Source organism: Scylla paramamosain, chromosome 3 (genome assembly GCF_035594125.1).
Source record: "Scylla paramamosain isolate STU-SP2022 chromosome 3, ASM3559412v1, whole genome shotgun sequence".
Taxonomy (NCBI): domain Eukaryota; kingdom Metazoa; phylum Arthropoda; class Malacostraca; order Decapoda; family Portunidae; genus Scylla; species Scylla paramamosain.
The window spans coordinates 32,381,587-32,399,484 of NC_087153.1; the positions used below are offsets into that span (position 1 = coordinate 32,381,587).

The 17,898-nt window shown below is 42.0% G+C and overlaps 1 protein-coding gene across 1 annotated transcript; it reads left to right on the plus strand.

Moving 5' to 3' along the window:
• Positions 1-12,396: 12,396 nt before the first annotated feature.
• On the plus strand, positions 12,397-16,409 carry LOC135093855 (uncharacterized). The gene is made up of 3 exons (XM_063993429.1): positions 12,397-13,811; positions 15,208-15,399; positions 15,893-16,409. The coding sequence occupies exons 1-3, from the start codon at positions 12,549-12,551 to the stop codon at positions 16,076-16,078; spliced, it is 1,641 nt and encodes a 546-aa protein (XP_063849499.1). The 5' UTR covers positions 12,397-12,548; the 3' UTR covers positions 16,079-16,409.
• Positions 16,410-17,898: the final 1,489 nt, after the last annotated feature.

The following is a 17,898-nucleotide window of genomic DNA, read 5'->3' on the forward strand; positions in this document are numbered from 1 at the left end:
AGGGGTTCTGTGGCTTCCCTGCATGAAATGTATACTTCCTGAAGGGTTGGACATCTATGAAAAAATGTGGAAAAGTGCAGGGTGGTATCATCAGCATTAGGAGTGGATCGGACAAGAAGTTTGATTTAGGTCACTGATGAATAATAAGAAGAGAGTGGGTGACAGGATGTAACACTGAGGAACACCACTGTTAATAGATTTAGGAGAAGAACAGTGACCATCTACCACAGCAGCAATAGAATGGTCAGAAAGAAAACTTGAAATGAAGTTACAGAGAGAAGGATAGAAGCTGTAGGAGGGTAGTTTGGAAATCAAAGCTTTGTGCTAGACTCTATCAAAAGCTTTTGATATGTCCAAGGCAAAAGCAAAAGTTTCACCAAAATCTCTAAAAGAGAATGGTCAAGACTCAGTAAGGAAAGCCAGATCATCAGTAAAGCAGCCTTGACAGAACCCATACAGGTGATCAGATAGAAGGTTGAGAAGTGATAGATCTTTAAGAATCTTCCTATTGAGGGTAGATTCAAAAACTCTCAATAGGCAGGAAATTAAAGCAATAGGACAGTAGTCTGAGGGATTAGAATGGTCACCCTTTTTAGGAACAGACTGAATGTAGGCAAACTTCCAGCAAGAAGGAAAGGTAGATGTTGATAGACAGAATTGAAAGAGTTTAACTAGGCAAGCTGCAAGCAAGGAGCCAGTTTTGGAGAACAATAGGAGGGACCCCATCAGGTCCATAAGCCTTCCAAGGGTTAAGGCCAGTGAGGGCATGGAAAATATCATTGTGAAGAATTTTAATAGGAAGCATGAAGTAGTCAGAGGGTGAAGGAGAGGGGGAACAAGCCCTGAATCGTTCAAGGTAGAGGTTTTAGCAAAGGTCTGAGTGAAGAGTTCAGCTTTAGAGATAGATGTGATAGCAGTGGTGCCATCTGCTTGAAATAAAGGAGGGAAAGAAGAAGAAGCAAAGTTATTGCAGATATTTTTGGCTAGATGCCAGAAGTCACAAGGGGACTTAATCTTGAAAGGTTTTGACACTTTCTGTTAATGAAGGAGTTTTTGGCTAATTAGAGAACAGACTTGGCATGGTTCCAGGCAGAAATATAAAGTGCATGAGATTCTGGTGATGTGGGCCACCTCTCTATCATGTATAGCACAAGAATAGACTGTATTACACCAAGATTTTGAAGGTTTAGGTCAAGAAAAAGAATGAGGAATGTACAAACACTATCATCTCTGTTATGTGCTCAGCACAGAGAGAAGGGTCTCTGACATGGAAGCAGTAGTCATTCCAAGGAAAATCAGCAAAATACCTCCTCAGGTGCCCCCAACTAGCAGAGGCAAAATGCCAGAGGCACCTCCACTTTAGGGGATCCTGAAGAGAAGTTGGAGCAATAGGACAAGATACACATATGAGGTTGTAATTGGAGGAGCTCAATGGAGAAGACAGAGTGACAGCAAAAGCAGGATTACATGTTAGGAAAGTCAAGAATGCTGGGCAATAAAATTATTTTATATCTACCTTATCAGACATACATGAAACACAAATTCAATGCCTGCGCCTCTCCAATCAAATTTATCTTGAAATACACTTCCAAAGGGATGTGTAGAGCAATCGTACACACACACTCTCAAGATAACACCTTGGCAGTGACTAACTGGACAGGACAGATTGTTATTGTTCATTACCAAGGAAATTAAACTCTGGCTTTCTTGGTCTCTCCTCACCTCCCCTCCTTCCTCCTCTTCCATGTTTACTTATCATTGTTACTTTAAAACCCAAAGCCTACACCTTCACTTATCTTAATCAACTTTACCTTGAGATACACTTACCTGCAGTGGTGCACACACACAAGTCTACAACACTCTTCTTATTGAATTACAAGCATATATTAATACAGTAGAATCTTCAGGACCAAAACATTGAACAGTACCACTGGGTGACCTGCAGACTTTATTAGCTGTTGTCTGTAAGTGTTCCCCATGCAGTATGTGGCAAAGGCATGGGAAATCACAAAGGTTCTGCAGGTCAAGGATGAGAGACAGATAAGGATAGTTCAGTGAAATGTCATCAATTCAACCATGACATCATGTATTCTATGATGTCAAAGTGGTGACGCATGCTGGAGACCTCTGCCAGCAAGAATCTCATTCAAATCCAAATATTTTCTCCCCATTCTTCTTGTTATTCTAAGATTTACATATCATATGAAGTGTTGTGTTCTCTTACAGAGTTAATAGTTGTACCATACATCGAGATTTAATTCGATGTAATATTAATACTACTGTAGAGGCTAGTATATGCTGATCCTAGACCCAAGTCATTATTGATGAAGTTACAAACCTAGAAACACTAGATCACTGACTGACTTCTTAGTGAATCTTCTAGAAACACTAGATCACTGACTGACTTTCTCAGTGAATCTTCAACATTCTACCCAGGGTGCATTATATGTATTTCATGTCTCACCCATCTTTTAACTCACATTAACATTTCCCCATTGGGCTATCTAACTTTTCTTTTCACATCATTACACTTCTTCTGCACCTTTTTTAGTTCCAAATAACTATCCTTAGGATTTGGTGTTAGTCCTCATTAATAAATGTAATAACAATTTAAACACAGGTGTGACCAGTATAACTTCTGTGAAAAGAACAATTCTTCCAGGTTAACAGAAATATACTGTAGCCCTGTATATTCAGTATTGCACTGTGCAGGTATTTTGCCATGCAGAGAAGAGATTTTTCTCGATTTTTAATTTCTCTGATTAGCCCACTGTTTTTACTTTGTCAGCATGAAATGTATTCATATAGGAATGGTGGTGAGGGCAGTGTAGCAGCAGGTGTTCTGGAGTGTCCAGCTGTGTGAGGCACCAGTGGCAGTAAGGCTGCCAGGGGTCTCCAGTTCTTGTTCTTGTTGAGGATTTGATGGGGCCATGCAGGCTGTGACACTACAACCTAAAGTGCCTTGAAGGTGTTGGTGTGTTCTCCAGTCTTCTGGAGGAAGACCAAGAGTGTCTTGAAGGCCAAGCCAGCAAGGTCTCTTGTGACAGTTTTGTTTACAGATGTGACATCATGGATACATGGTGAAAAGCATTGTGGGAGGGAAACAAATCTTTTTTCTTCTTCTTGTGACCTATTCTGCCTTTTATCACTTCATATGTTCTCCTTCACTTTGATGTTCTGCTCTGGTCCTTCTGCTACCTGCAGGAGAGTGGAGAGAACACACAGGGAGCAAAACTATACAACTTTTTTAAAATGGCTCATTTTCTTCATGCCTGTACCAGAAATTCTTTTATCACTCTTACTATCCTCCCTTTTTCTCTCTCCCTCTCCCCTTGATACAGGCCCAGCACCGTGAGAACTCCACCATCCTCGTCCTCTTGCTCCTTATGCCACTCATCTTCTATCTATCAACCTGTCTCTCTCTTCATTCCAGACACACTCAACCAAGAAATATTCCAGTCTCCCTCACTGCTCTGCAACTGTAACTCTCCAGCTCATCCCTAGCTTTCCTAGCTTTCACCTCCAACTACGGTATTTCTCATCAAGTCCTTCTATCTTCTTCAAAAAGTTCAACTTCCTTTAAATTACTCCCTCTCTGAAAATGCTCCAACCCATTTCTCTTCTAATGTTTTCTACTACTGTGCTGCATGAAACACCTAACCGCCCATTACTACCTACTATATTCTGGGTCTTCTCTAATCTTGCTAAGATTCCTTCCTGGTAGTAGGTAATTTCAGACCCATACAGACAGTACACTACTACCATTCCCCTCCATAAGCTTCTGCCTACCTCATATTTATTGACTGATCAGCTCCCTGCATTTATTATCATCCTTGTCATCTTCCTGGCTTTCCATTCATTTATTTTCATCAGTTTTTCTCCTATTCCTTCTTTGCTCACTTCTAGCTCCAGATAAGTGTACTACCTACCACCTCTAGGATGTTGTTCTCTAATACTCACTATCCCTCCACCTGACTGTTAAACTCTATTACCTTGCATTTTCTATCACTGGTTACATGCAACAACTCCTACATGTCCTTCTTACTCTCTGCCACTAGCATTATGTCATCAGCATAGGCTAGACATCCTAATCTCCTATTCCCACCTTTAACACCCTTCCCTGACAAACTAATCCTTGCTATCAACTCCTCTATGTAAATATCAAATAGAGTTGGGGACATCACACAACCCTGCCAACCCTGCCATACTCCAATGTTATTTTTCAGCCAGCCTGTACTAATGTCTCCTATTGTAAACTTTCCATCATTATCCTCATGCAGCTTTCTAATCACCTGCACTACCTTCCTGTCCACCCCTCTGTGTCTAAGTAGTGTCAGTTGTTTGTTCTTGTCTACCCTATCATAAGCCTTTTCTATATCTAGGAAAACCAGATAAAGCTCCTTCCCTAGCTCTTTATTTCTTTCAATAATTTCCTTCATAACTAACACATTTTTTAAACCACCTCTACCCTGCCTAAAACCATTCTGTTCCTCTCAAAGCACCTTATTCTCCTCTATCCATGTCTTCAACTTATCACTTATCACTCATCCAAATGCCTTCATTAGTTCATCATTGCTATGGCTATGGGTCTGTAATTATCTGTGTCCTTTCTTGGCTTTCCTCCTCCCTTGTGTATAAGTGTAACCTTGCTCCTGTTCCAATCCTGAGGCACCTTCCCTATCTCTAGTATTTTCTGAACAGCCCAGTTAGTACCTGTCTTAATGCTTCCCCACTGTACTATATAAACTCACCTATAATACTCTGTCCCGCCTGCTTTCCTTTATGATAGCTCTCACTGCTAAAATTACATCTTGCTCCTCTATCTCAATACCATCTGTCTCCCTAAATTGACTGTAAATGGACACGTTTCCTGTTTCCTTTTCCTCTTCCTCCTCCTGCCAAATAATCCTGCACCAATACTCCTCCACTATGGGCACTACTTCCTCCTTGCTGCTTGCCTCCCTCCCATCCACCTTCAGCTTCACCCTTTGGTGTGTTGCTGCCCCACCCTGGTTCCTCATTGATCGTCTCCATATTTCCTTTTCTTTTTTCCTCTATGTCATGTCGTTCATGGTCCTTGCTTGTTCTCCCTCTCACTTCTCAATCTTACCTTTAATGATGCATCTATATACCTATCCCAAACCTCTGCCCATTCTGCTTCATACCTTCCTCCAAATCTCTTTGCCAGTCTTGCAAGGTTCCTTTGTCTCCTATTTTCCCTTTTCCTGTCCCCTAATGCCTTAGCTACTTCCTCATCCCACCATCCTCTCAGTCTGGTTTTCCATATCTTAATTTTCTTTGGACCCACAGACTTCTTTGCTGGTGTCTTATGTTCTGTTTGATGTCACCCTCCCATTCACTTACTGTCCTTCCTACCTCTTCTACTTCTGGCATAATTTTTTTCCATTTCTCTACAGTACTTCACCCAGTCTGCATTCTTTAAGTTCCACTTTTCTTTCCACACTTCCTTTCTAACTCCTATACCTTTCCTGGTCTTTCCTCAAGTCATGCCTATTAAGAAGTGGTCTGAAATATCTATTCCTTCATTTTTCCATATTGTACATACCTGTTCATTTATTATGACAGTCTATTGCAGACTCACTTCTATCTCTCCATGTCACAGGATTTTCCAACTCCCAGTTCTTAATCCTCATTCCCATGTTGCCAGTAAAATCTATGATCAGCTGCCCATTTCAGCTCACCATCTCCTCCATTAACCTCATTCCCATGTTGCCAGTAAAATCTATGATCAGCTGCCCATTTTAGCTCACCATCTCCTCCATTAACCCATCCATTCAAAATCACCCATTACAACCCATCCATTCAAATCACCCATTACAACCCATTTATTTAGTCCTACTCTCTCTTTCAAGATACTCACTGCTTCATAAAGTTTCCTATTATCATCATCATTCCTCCAGCCCTCCACCCCCATAAACACCACTCAGTCCCATGCTCTGTGATCTTTATTGTTAAGATATCACCCTTACTGTGTCCTAGTCTGCCTTCCATCTTGATTTCCTCTATATTCCTACCTTTTTTTTTCCTCATAATTACTCCCAGCCCTCCTCCTTTCTTCTTTCCTGCATGCCTATCTCTGCCTAAGACTACCCAACCTCCTTCACTTCATTCAATGCTCAATGCTCCACCTTGTCTCACCTACTTCTATCACATCATAATCCCTCTCTTCTTCTATCAGTAACCTCCACTTTCCCTCACTCTGGCCATTCATGTTCAGAAAAGCAGGCAGCATCTCTCCTCTCCATGCCCTCTCCTATCCCTGCCTGGTGTCTTTCCAGTGCTGAGCCCACTCTTAACACATTCCTAGTTACTCATACCTTCCCTATGTTGGACATACCTATGGGTGGTGTCTGGTGACCACACCTGCTTCCAATCCATCCTCTCCCACAACTGTAGCCCATCACATTTCCATTCTTGTAACTTGCCAATGCATCTTCTGTTCACCCATCTCCTCTCCTCATCGGATTATTGACCCTCCTTATCCTATCTCATGGGACACACGACTAAGGGCCTCTTGTTTATCTTCTCCCTCACCATGTGAACTATCTCCTCCATCCACCAGACTGTCTCCTTTCCTCTATCTCCTCCAAACTATTCCCTCCTCCCTTGTTCACCACCAGGTCCTCAGGCTCCATCTCCCTGAGGTACTCAGGGAGTTGGTACTCAGGTACTTCACTATCTCATGGATGACCCTGATATTGGTCCCAGGTCTACTCTTGTCCATTATCTTACATCTGCCTCTTATCAGGGCGTAGATCTCCTTACTCCCCACATGACTATCTCCGAAGATCCATACTCTCCTCCCTGCCTTTTCTGTGTTCTCAGCACTGGCATTTACCCTCATGTATCTTCCTCCAGGGGTGGTGCCCTACTCCCATCCATGTCCATGTCCTCGGCCTGGCACTGTCCCTCTGCTCCTTCCAACTGCTGTCCTTGTCCTTCCTTCTGTTGTAATGACCCTTCCTATCCTGGTCTCCCATTCCTTCCTGGTGTCTACCTTCTTTACCTTACCGCTACTACCCTTCTCCTGCACCATACAGGCACAGCCCATAGCCTGTTTACTGGCAACAGGCCTCTCCTCATCTGTCCTAATCTCCCCAGTCCTGCTCACCTTCACTATTCCTTACCTAATCCTTCCTCCCAGTTCTCTCACAGTAACTGTGATCCTGGAATTCCTGTGGCTGGTCCTTTATTTCGGTGGAGGGCCTAGGATCCTCCACTTCCCAACCTTGGCCCTTCTCCTCCCCCCTTGGCAGGCCTGGCCTCATTCCCTGGGATGTCCTCCCTGGCCTCCTCCGTCTCGGAGCCCTCCACTTCACTCCTCACAGTAAGGGATTCCCACTCCTCCTTCACCCTCGCGAAACACCCACTGCACAGGAACAAAAGGTTCCTATCCTTGAGAATCCTATCCCCTGCCCCATTTAGCCCCACACATTCAATATGATATCATTCATAGCGCCTTTAACATGCTATTCCTCTGCAGCGACGTGTTATCTCCTTTTTGCACATCTCGCACTGTCAAACATTTTTACTCAAAATGGGGCTATCACACAACCTACACACTCAAATGACTCAAAAAATGTTCAAGAGCTGTCACCTTACTCTCACCCCTGCGCCGATTTTGTTTATAGATGTGACGTCACGGATACATGGAGCGAATTGTGCGGAAAAGAACAAGTGACCTTGATCGCAGGCCTTTGTATCGGCAACTCCTGTAGAGAGAGAGAGAGAGAGAGAGAGAAACGACAAACAGAAAACAGATAACATCTTTCACATCACTAATCCCTACATCTAGCACACCACATTTTCTCCAGATACTCATTCACAACTTCAATCATCCTTTCATTCGTTTCTCTACGCAGTCCCAGCAACAACACCATCCATTCCCTTCCTGTCTTCTAACAACTTCAATCATCCTTTCATTCGTTTCTCTACACAGTCCCAGCAACAACACCATCCATTCCCTTCCTGCCTTCACTCTGACATTCCCCAATTTCCTCAGCACCACTTGCATTATTTCATCCCTGTCTCTGGCATACTTCACACATTCCAGCACCACATGCTCCACAATCTCATCCTCTCCCATGTCACACATCTGGCACACTTTGCTGCTGGACTCAGACCACCTGTAAGTCCTTGCATTCGCACCAATACACTGTGCTCTCGCTCGAAAGAGATCACCACCCAGGCTTCCCTCATACCATTTTTCATATATTGGGACCTCTTTCTATACCACTCAAAAGTACTCTTCTGTTCCATCTTACCCTTCCACTCAATCTCACACGTTTCACCACTGTCTATCTCATTCTTCCACTTTCTTACATCCCATTTTAAATTTTTCCCATTTCTAACAATCATACTCCAGTCACTCAGCATGTCTCCCGTCAAGCTGCTGAAAACCCCAACTAGTTTCCAAGCCACTATTTACTACCATCTTAACACCTTCCCCTACTTGCATCACCCATTTGCTCTAATCTAGCCTTGTATCTCAGGGTTGCCTTTACACGTGTCCCTCTGAAAGTATTCCATCTCATGTCGCTCCTTAAAGCCTCTATCGCCGCATACATTGGTGCATTTAGTGCCATTATTACTACTCTTTTCTGTCCTACTTCTAATTTTTCTAGTTCATTCTCATTCCACGCAATCACATCCAAACCATACATAATGCTCGGAACAGCCACGCTCTCCCAAACTTCCCGCAGCAGTGCTAGTTCAGTTCAGTTGTAGGTCGGGAGAATGGCCTTTGCAACGGCTCTCCCCTAATGTGTGTTCCTTGTTGTCTTCTTGTCCGGGTCTTTTTTATTTTGTATCTATTCACTGTTCACTGGGTTGTTGTTATTATTATTTTATTATTTGTTTTCTTTTCTCTTATTTTCCAAAAAAAATTGTATAGTATTTTTGTTTCTGTTGTTATCATCATCCTTGCTACAGCTGTCACCAGCCGTCACTGGCTCACATGGGATGTTTGTTTCCATCTACTGCGGTGAAATAGGAATTACAAACAAGGACAACATTGCAGACATATAATTTGCATAAGCATGACTTGAAAGAAAAAGATTTGGTAAATAATACATTAGGATCTAAGTTAATTTTAAGAACAAAGACACTAACCGAATATTCGAGAAACAAGTTTCAGGGCAAAAGTGAGAAGTGTCCATGTTGTGATTGTGAGGTGGAAACATTAGAACATTTTTCAGTTAGACTGTCCAGAATATAATGAAATAAGACAAAACCATTTTTTTTTTTTTTTTTTTTTGCAAAACCCAGAAAATCAAAGCAGGAACTATATAACAGCAAATATACCTAGTAGTGTTCCATTCACTATTACCGGAGGAAACTTAAAAAAGATATATATATATATATATATATATATATATATATATATATATATATATATATATATATATATATATATATATATATATATATATATATATATATATATATATATATATATATATATATATATATATATATATATATATAGATATAGATATAGATATATAGATATATATATATATATATATATATATATATATATATATATATATATATATATATATATATATATATATATATATATATATATATATATATATATATATATATATATATATATATATATTATCCAAGCCTGGGAAAGATTAAAGAGCACGACATAACAAAAATAGAAGAGAACACTAAGACCCAAAAGGAATCTACAATTATTAGTGTGAACCGTTACAAAGGCACCAATTCCACGCCCACTACTGGATTGGACTGAAATCCACATAAGTACTAAATGAAAAAATATAGAAAAGTAATTAGAACTCATGTCACATCGTGGAGTACCGTTAAAGACTCAGTTCAGCACATGTGTGCATTAGCAATAGTTCACTACAATAAAACTTAAAAAATACAGCTATACAAGAAAAAAAAAAACTCAACAAAACTCATCGTGGTAGAACACCTTGGGAGTTCCCTAGGCGGCCTGATAACTATGATCTGGTGGTGGTGGTGGTGGCGCTGCCAGCACTGTTGGGAACACCCGCAATGGCCCAACGAACTCCATGGCTGGCACCGAAAGGCACCCTGCTATCGAGGGTCGTCCTTTTATGGGAACGTCTACATAACCCTGTTATAGGACCTGAGGACATTCTGCTGACGGAATTTTACAACTACAGAGCACAAGGACTTCACCATTACCGCCAGATGACATAAAGCATTCTCGACAGAACTACTATCAGCTCTATAGGTTCGAGCCCTGCACTGTGTACACACAAAGTTGCCACACACAAAGTGTACACACAATGGCAATGACAACTCTCTCAGACATCGCTTATCATGAGGGGGCTTGGGTGAAACCAAAGATGACTTTTGTCATAGCCAATGCTATCCTCACCAACATCAAACTCATAACTACCGCAAGAAGTGATGCAAGAAGTTGCAACAACCAAAAGAGAGAGAGAGAGAGAGAGAGAGAGAGAGAGAGAGAGAGAGAGAGAGAGAGAGAGAGAGAGAGAGAGAGAGAGAGAGAGAGAGAGAGAGAGAGGCGGTATTAACAAAGATTCTTAGACTTTTGCTCTGCCTTCTGTTTATCTCCTAAGCGTGCTTAAGGCTGTGCTGAGCTTTGGCTGAGCCGAACTCTTAAGCCCCAGTATGAAATGACAAAAGAGGAAAACAGTAAAATCCTACAATTCTTAATTTCGAGTTGATATGCAATCTTTTTTTTAATATTTTTTAGATTAAATGACAAAAAAAAATAATCTATCATCGAATTTTTAGGAATATGGGCTCATATATATATATATATATATATATATATATATATATATATATATATATATATATATATATATATATATATATATATATATATATGCATATATATAAGAGAATTAGATCCCGCGCAATGTGCCTGTATTGTCTTAGTGTTTACGTCCCTCATCTAGCGTTGCCCCGCCATTCCCACTCAGCAGCTCCTCCTTTCCTATACTTTTTACCTTTGTATTTTTTTTTTTAATTGGACAGTAAATAATCCACCTTATGAACAGATATAGGCAATTTAACTAATTTGTGGAGTCTGATGATTATTCTCTCTCTCTCTCTCTCTCTCTCTCTCTCTCTCTCTCTCTCTCTCTCTCTCTGTTTGTGTATGTGTATGTGTGTTATCATCATAGTTTGCAAGGGTCAGCTTATCATCTATTGGCAGCTCACAGCGTGAATGAGATGGCAACTCGCCAAGCTGCACGGTTATCTCCTGTCTGTCATAACATCTGCTTTCCAGGCCCATCCTTGGGTTCTCATCCCATGGCCTCTTTGGTCTGCCTTTTGTCACACTACCTTTCTCCTTAGAATTCTTCACTTGCTTGTTTCATTTATGCATACTTATTCCCCGCTTATGGCTAAAACAACAATTAGGTTTCATTACTTCTCTGTTCACATGATTCTATCTCATCTTATCACATCTAAAGCAATATCTTTCAGCAGCATTTCACTTCCACTTCATCATGATTTTTTCAGCTCATCGGCATCTTCACATCGTCCCAATCAACACCCTAAGTATCATCTATGAAGCATCGCACTTCCCACGGCTGAGTTTCAAATCCTAGGGAATCCCTCTGACTGTTGAGCAAAGAAATTATTTATGTTTCACCTCTTGCGCAGGTCGTATTTCCCCACAGAAAAAAAAAGAAAAAATATGATATACATACATATATATATATATATATATATATATATATATATATATATATATATATATATATATATATATATATATATATATATATATATTAGTGCAATGCAGATTGTTTTTATTATCAATGGCTTTCATCGACAATCCCATCACTACACACACAACATGCGAATCTGCCAGTCACACACACACACACACACAGAGAGAGAGAGAGAGAGAGAGAGAGAGAGAGAGAGAGAGAGAGAGAGAGAGAGAGAGAGAGAGAGAGAGGTGATTATTAATTATGTAAGTTGTAAGACTGAAGGTGTTTGGGTAGTTTTATGAGAGATGACAGATTCGCGCGTTGGAACACATTGTTTCCACGTTGAGATGGTGTCCTGGGGCGGTGCGGGCGGGCAGGCCCTCTCCCACCTAGAGTTGCCCTCCCCCGCCGGGACTCGTGTTGGCAGCGCTCTCGTCCTCTCGCCCCTGGGAGTCCCCACCTGCTGGCCGCGGTATATTTACCACACAACAGTCTCTTGTAAGACGTGGTGGTGATGCGTCCTGTTCACCTGTAGCGCAGTCACTGCAATTGATCCTCGTTTTGACGATTAGAAGTTTTGTGGGTTCATAGACAATGCGCCGTACACAGGACCATATAGCGCTAGTGGCTCTGCAATTGTACCCGTGGCAACGCAGTGAATGAACGAGAAACTAGATTGTCGTGCCGCCTATCACGGAGGCAAGTCGTGCCAAGTGACGTCTTGTGCATTGTGCCTCTGGGGATACAGGGGTGTTAACCGCTGAAATGTCGTAGAATAAGGTTTTGATAAATTCATGGTGAAAAGTAATAATAAAATATTTAGAAAAAATGGCTTTGATCAACATGCACCTTCCTCGACTGCCGCTGGCACTTGCGCGTCACCAGGAGGCCACTCCGCTGACCCCTAAGTCAACAGGGCCCCCACCCATTGTGTTATCGAGGGTAATTTCTCTCAAAGAGATGTGCAGCAAATTTTGGTTGGAGCGTGTGCAGTACGTGCTGCGTCGCAACCTACCCAAGTGGCAAGCGTTCACCGTACAGCGGTTCCTGAAGGATCTCCCTCGTAACCTTCGCGCCATGATGGTGCACAACGCCCTCAAGGCCGGTGGGCTGCACCTGAGGCACGGCAGCAGGGAGCTGGCCGCCATCAACAGAGCTCTGGTTCTCCTCAGCTCCGACATGCAGGTGGTGGAGCCTGTGTATGTCACGCTGCCGCGCCCAGGTCCCGAGGGTGCCGACTGGCCCCTCGACATTGATTTGATTCTTCGCAACGGTGAGGGTCTGACCCATCTAGTACTGACGATGCCACCGCTCATGATAGACGCCGTGAAGCGAGTGTTCAGTGATCTCTGTCGCACCTGCAAAAAGCTCAGTCGCGTGCGCCTCATTGATGCCTCCGATGATGCCCTCACGCTGCTCACTCGCTACTGTCGCCTCATCACTCACCTCGATGTGTCTGGGTCTGCCGGCGTCACTGACGAGGGCATCAATCGAATTATCGTAAACTTATTATGGGGAGGAGGAGAAGAGCCCATGAGGCTCCGCCACATTGACGTGGGAGGCACCAGCGTGACACAAGAGGGCGTTGCTACTCTGCTGACCCGCGTAACGGAGCTGACCAGTCTCGGCTCCACCGACGTCATAGAAGCTCTCAAAATAATGGATGAACTGAGTGACGGAAGTGCTGTGACGGTCTTGGAGGAGGTAAATGTGCGATGCGTTACGATAAACAACCTGAGGCTGCTGCGGCGAATGTGTCCCGCAATAAAGAATATCAATGCCATTATCAATTATGCCGGAGTCACAGTGAACGATCTGCGGCTGCTGCCTGAACTCCAGCATCTAAAGCTTTCTGTTCAGGAGCCGTACCTGCTGTCCCCCACGGCGCTGTACGAGTTCGCTTGGTCGGTGGGCACGCGGCTGGTGACGCTGCGGTTGGAGGGAGACGTATACTGGGAGGCCGATATTGGTGTTTTGGCTGGGAACTGTCCACATCTAGAGGAGTTGGCGCTGCCTGCTGTGACAGTACCCACACGAGAGTCACTGGCGGCGCTCTCCAACAAGGACAGCATCGCCCTGGCGCAGCTCAAGGTTAGTAAAGCGATCCCAGGCACTCGTGAGTACACAGACGTCCCCTTTTTTCCTTTTGGCTAAATGTCCGTCTTGCCGCTCTTTGAAATTATCACTAACACAACACAAATTAGAAATGAGCCAGGTGGTGAGGCGGTGTGTCGCTTTCCCTGCGTCAGATAAGCATCAGAACTAATGAAGCATGTCCTCGTTGACATTTAGCCAGAAGCTTCGAGGATATGGATTTACCGATGAAAGCTCTCTCTCTCTCTCTCTCTCTCTCTCTCTCTCTCTCTCTCTCTCTCTCTCTCTCTCTCTCTCTCTCTCTCTCTCTCTCTCTCTCATTTCGCTAATGGACATGATTGTTTGAAAGAAATATTTACAAATTTTTCTGTAACGAAAGTTATGCCATAAATAAGTAATGTTTTATTTATTCATTTATTTTTTAAATTTTTGACAAGACCTCACTTGCTGAGATAAAATAGAAATTATACGAAAGTTAATACTTTCTCTTTTATGGATGGAAACATTTTAATTGCACTATTTACTATCTCCAGAAAGGAGAGAAAAAGAGAGAAAAAATTATCCGATATAATTTCAAACGAGTCTATTTGATTAAAAGATCTTTCCGATCGAATCACTGAAATTATTTTCAACAGTGCAGAATGGTCTGGCTATGTAGTAACAATACAGAAGAAATATATTTATCCGCAACACTGAATTATATATCACACACCAGGATCTAAATATTCCCTAATGTCTGCACTTCCCTAGAATGAGTGTGTATTTCTTTACATTCACACCTGAAGCCAAACCACTCGCCGTAAATCACTCTCCCTAACTCCTCTCTAATACTCTGAATCAACACTATCATACATCTTAACTTCACTAGACTAACTTGTGCCCGTAAAACTAGTACAAATGAACTTCTAACGTATTCACTCGTGCAAATGGAACTATTCCCATAAATGCATTTACCGTTCGTAACAACTTCTTAATGACAATCACTCCGCCACTTTTAGTTATACTTTTGTTTATTCAGCGATGGAGTAATTCCGGTGGTGGCTTGCTGTGCCTATCCCACCTTCGCTGTTGCACTTTGGCATTCTTCAGGGGATCCCATGCACGTGGAGGTGACAGTCGAACCTTGCACTCCACTCCACCACTGTTCAATCATTCTACCACACACACATTCAAGATTGCTGCCCTCTCTCTTTTTTCATTTATTACTACTTCATATACTTTCTCCTTCGTGACCAATGACAAATGGCTTATTTCATTCCTTCTACAATGGCCTCAGGCTCCCTACCTTCTTCATTCAGCCATCGCTCAAAACTCTCTACTCATTTCTTTCTCCCTAGTCACATTCCTTAAACTCTGAGCATCAGCCTTGCACTCACGCATGCTCCTCCCGCAGGTGCTGGAGCTGGACTGCATGACGGGCGTGGGTCCCAAGGCGTGGGCCAAGGACTTCACACTGGTGCGGCGCGGCTTGACGGCGGCCCTCAGCAGGTGTCGCCAGCTACGACGTCTCATCTGCCGCCCGACCAATCTGGTGGAGACGGACCTGCTGGAGATACTGTCCGTTAATAGGATGATGCGTCTGGAGGTGTGTGTGTGTGTTTGTGTGTGTGAGTGTGTGTGTTTGGTAATGACATGAATGGACAATACTTAAGTAACAAAGATCACCTCGATAACAATGATAACAGAGGAAATGCTAATAATCTTAATGATGGTGTGCTGGGAATCACGAGGCTTCGAAAACATACACGAGACGCTTCGCCGCTTAACGCCCCTGTACCAGTCATTCAAATCGCTGGTTAATAGAACAGAGGAAGCTGACATTCTGATCTTAATCCTGAAGCAGTGGAGGCGAATCAGCTGTAGTAGTGATGGTGCTCTATGATTCTGGGATAGAGCACTAGTCTCGATCCGCGTATCATTAGGAGGAGATAGCATTCGCATGACAATATAAGAATTCCCTTGACAGTATAACTTTTGTTGTCATGTAGAATAAAATTAACTTAATTTAACCTCCCTGTCTTTGACTATCTCTCTCTCCCTCCCCTTCTCTCTCTCTCTCTCTCTCTCTCTCTCTCTAGGTGCTGGAGCTCTACAACTGCGTGCTGGGTTTGGCCTCTGCTCGGCTGCTCGTGGACACCTGTGAGAACCTGCACGTGATGAAGGGCCTTCGTACTTGGCGGGGCCTAACCCTACAGGACCTGGTGCTGCTGCGGCGACACACGCGGGGCCACCGACGCACCGCCGAACTCAAGATTCTACCCTAACGTGGCACTGGCGGGAGGACTTACAAGAAGGGGACAGGACAGGAGATCAGTATGTTAGGATAGGTGAGGAGGAAAAGGAGAGCTCAGTGAAATGACAAAAGACTAGAAACGGAGGACTACAAGGACACGGATATGTTAAGATGGATGAGGAAGGAGAGGAGAGGATACACAATACGAAGAAGGGTGGATTGCATGGAGGTGAAGAAGGGACACCGGTGAAAAGGGGAAAAAAAAAAGGGATAAAGGAAATTAGAAGGATAGGCTGTGACCTGGAGTGTTCAAAATATTACGAAAATAATAGAAAAAATGTGGAACAAATAGAAAGAAGTACGATGAATATCAAATACTAGATAGAAAATGGAAACTTGAAACGAAAAATAGAAAGTGATGGTTAAAAAATTGAAGACATCATTAACTAACGTGTTATTAAATGATGCGTTCAATGTTTATATTTCCTAAGTGTCGTTCATGTTTCTCGTTTGCAAGAAAAAAAAATAAAAAAGCGAGATACGAAGAAACACGAACACAGTGCACATTTTTCTTCCTTTTATGCAACGGCTAAGTTAATTAAAATCGCAAGATAAAAGTGTATCAAGTGTCATTAACTTTGACGGGTGAGAAAATTATTTATCTACATAATTATGTCGACGTAATGGCAAAAGATGAACTTGGATATTTTGATAAGTTTATTATTATTATTATTATTATTATTATTATTATTATTATTATTATTATTATCATCATCATCATCATCACCACCATTATCGTTATTATCATTATCATGACTTTTACTATCATCATTATTATCATCGTCATTGTTATTGTTATTGGTAGAAACAGTGATGTCCTTGTCTGTGATATTTTCTCTCGTCTCAGTCAACGTGATGAAAAGAATAAATATTAATCTTTAAGCGTGAGAAATATATCTTGCTTCACCTTGGGACACCCGGGGACAGAGCTCACAAACATTGCGGGTCTACTGGAAGTTACTGGGGTATTTCTTGTGTTTTCATGATTCTGATGATAGTTTAACAAAGGTTATGGATTCTCAGTGCAAAGAACATATGATAATCCAACTGATCATCAGTGTGTGTGTGTGTGTGTGTGTGTGTGTGTGTGTGTGTGTGTGTGTGTGTGTGTGTGTGTGTGTGTTAAGATGGAACTCGAAAAACAAGAAGTACAAGGGGAGATTTTTGAAGTTGGAAGAGAGAGAGAGAGAGAGAGAGAGAGAGAATGAAATAATTATATGCATATATAGGACAAAAGAAAAAAAAACATCGTTAAAGAGGAAATACACAAAATTTCTCGGGACTGACAACGAAATAATCATTCATGCAGTAAATAAAAAATAAAGAAATCCTAAGCGTACTAAATGAATAAGTCAAACAAACATAATGCGGGACTTGAAAGCTCTGCCACAACGCAGCACCACTGGACTGTGCTATTGGCCTAAAAAAGAGTTATTAATTGCCTTGACTTTGTATAAGAAACTCTTCCTCAGAATATCAGCAAACAAAACTAATGTAGTCTATAAACTTCGTAACAAAAATTTACGAGAAAAGAAGAAAAAAAACATAGTTGCTGTATTTCCTTGAAAATAACCCATATTTTTCAACATTCCTTATTCAAATAAAAACTGGCTAAAATGAGTTCCGCCTGGCTTCTAATAATGTTTATTTTATATTCAAGTCTTAGAAACACACTCATCTCTGATGAGTGAAGGATATCTTCATCACATCAGTATGTTTTTTAGCATAAAGTTCACGTAACGCGATATACATGAAATATACACTAGGCTACTGAGGCCAGGCACGGTCCTC

What these genes read in the sequence shown, in the direction of transcription:
- LOC135093855 (XM_063993429.1), top strand. Translation starts at nt 12,549, where the DNA reads ATGGCTTTGATCAACATGCACCTTCCTCGACTGCCGCTGGCACTTGCG. An exon ending in TCGCCCTGGCGCAGCTCAAG is followed by an intron (nt 13,812 to 15,207) that starts GTTAGTAAAGCG and finishes CTCCTCCCGCAG; the next exon opens with GTGCTGGAGCTGGACTGCAT. An exon ending in ATAGGATGATGCGTCTGGAG is followed by an intron (nt 15,400 to 15,892) that starts GTGTGTGTGTGT and finishes CTCTCTCTCTAG; the next exon opens with GTGCTGGAGCTCTACAACTG.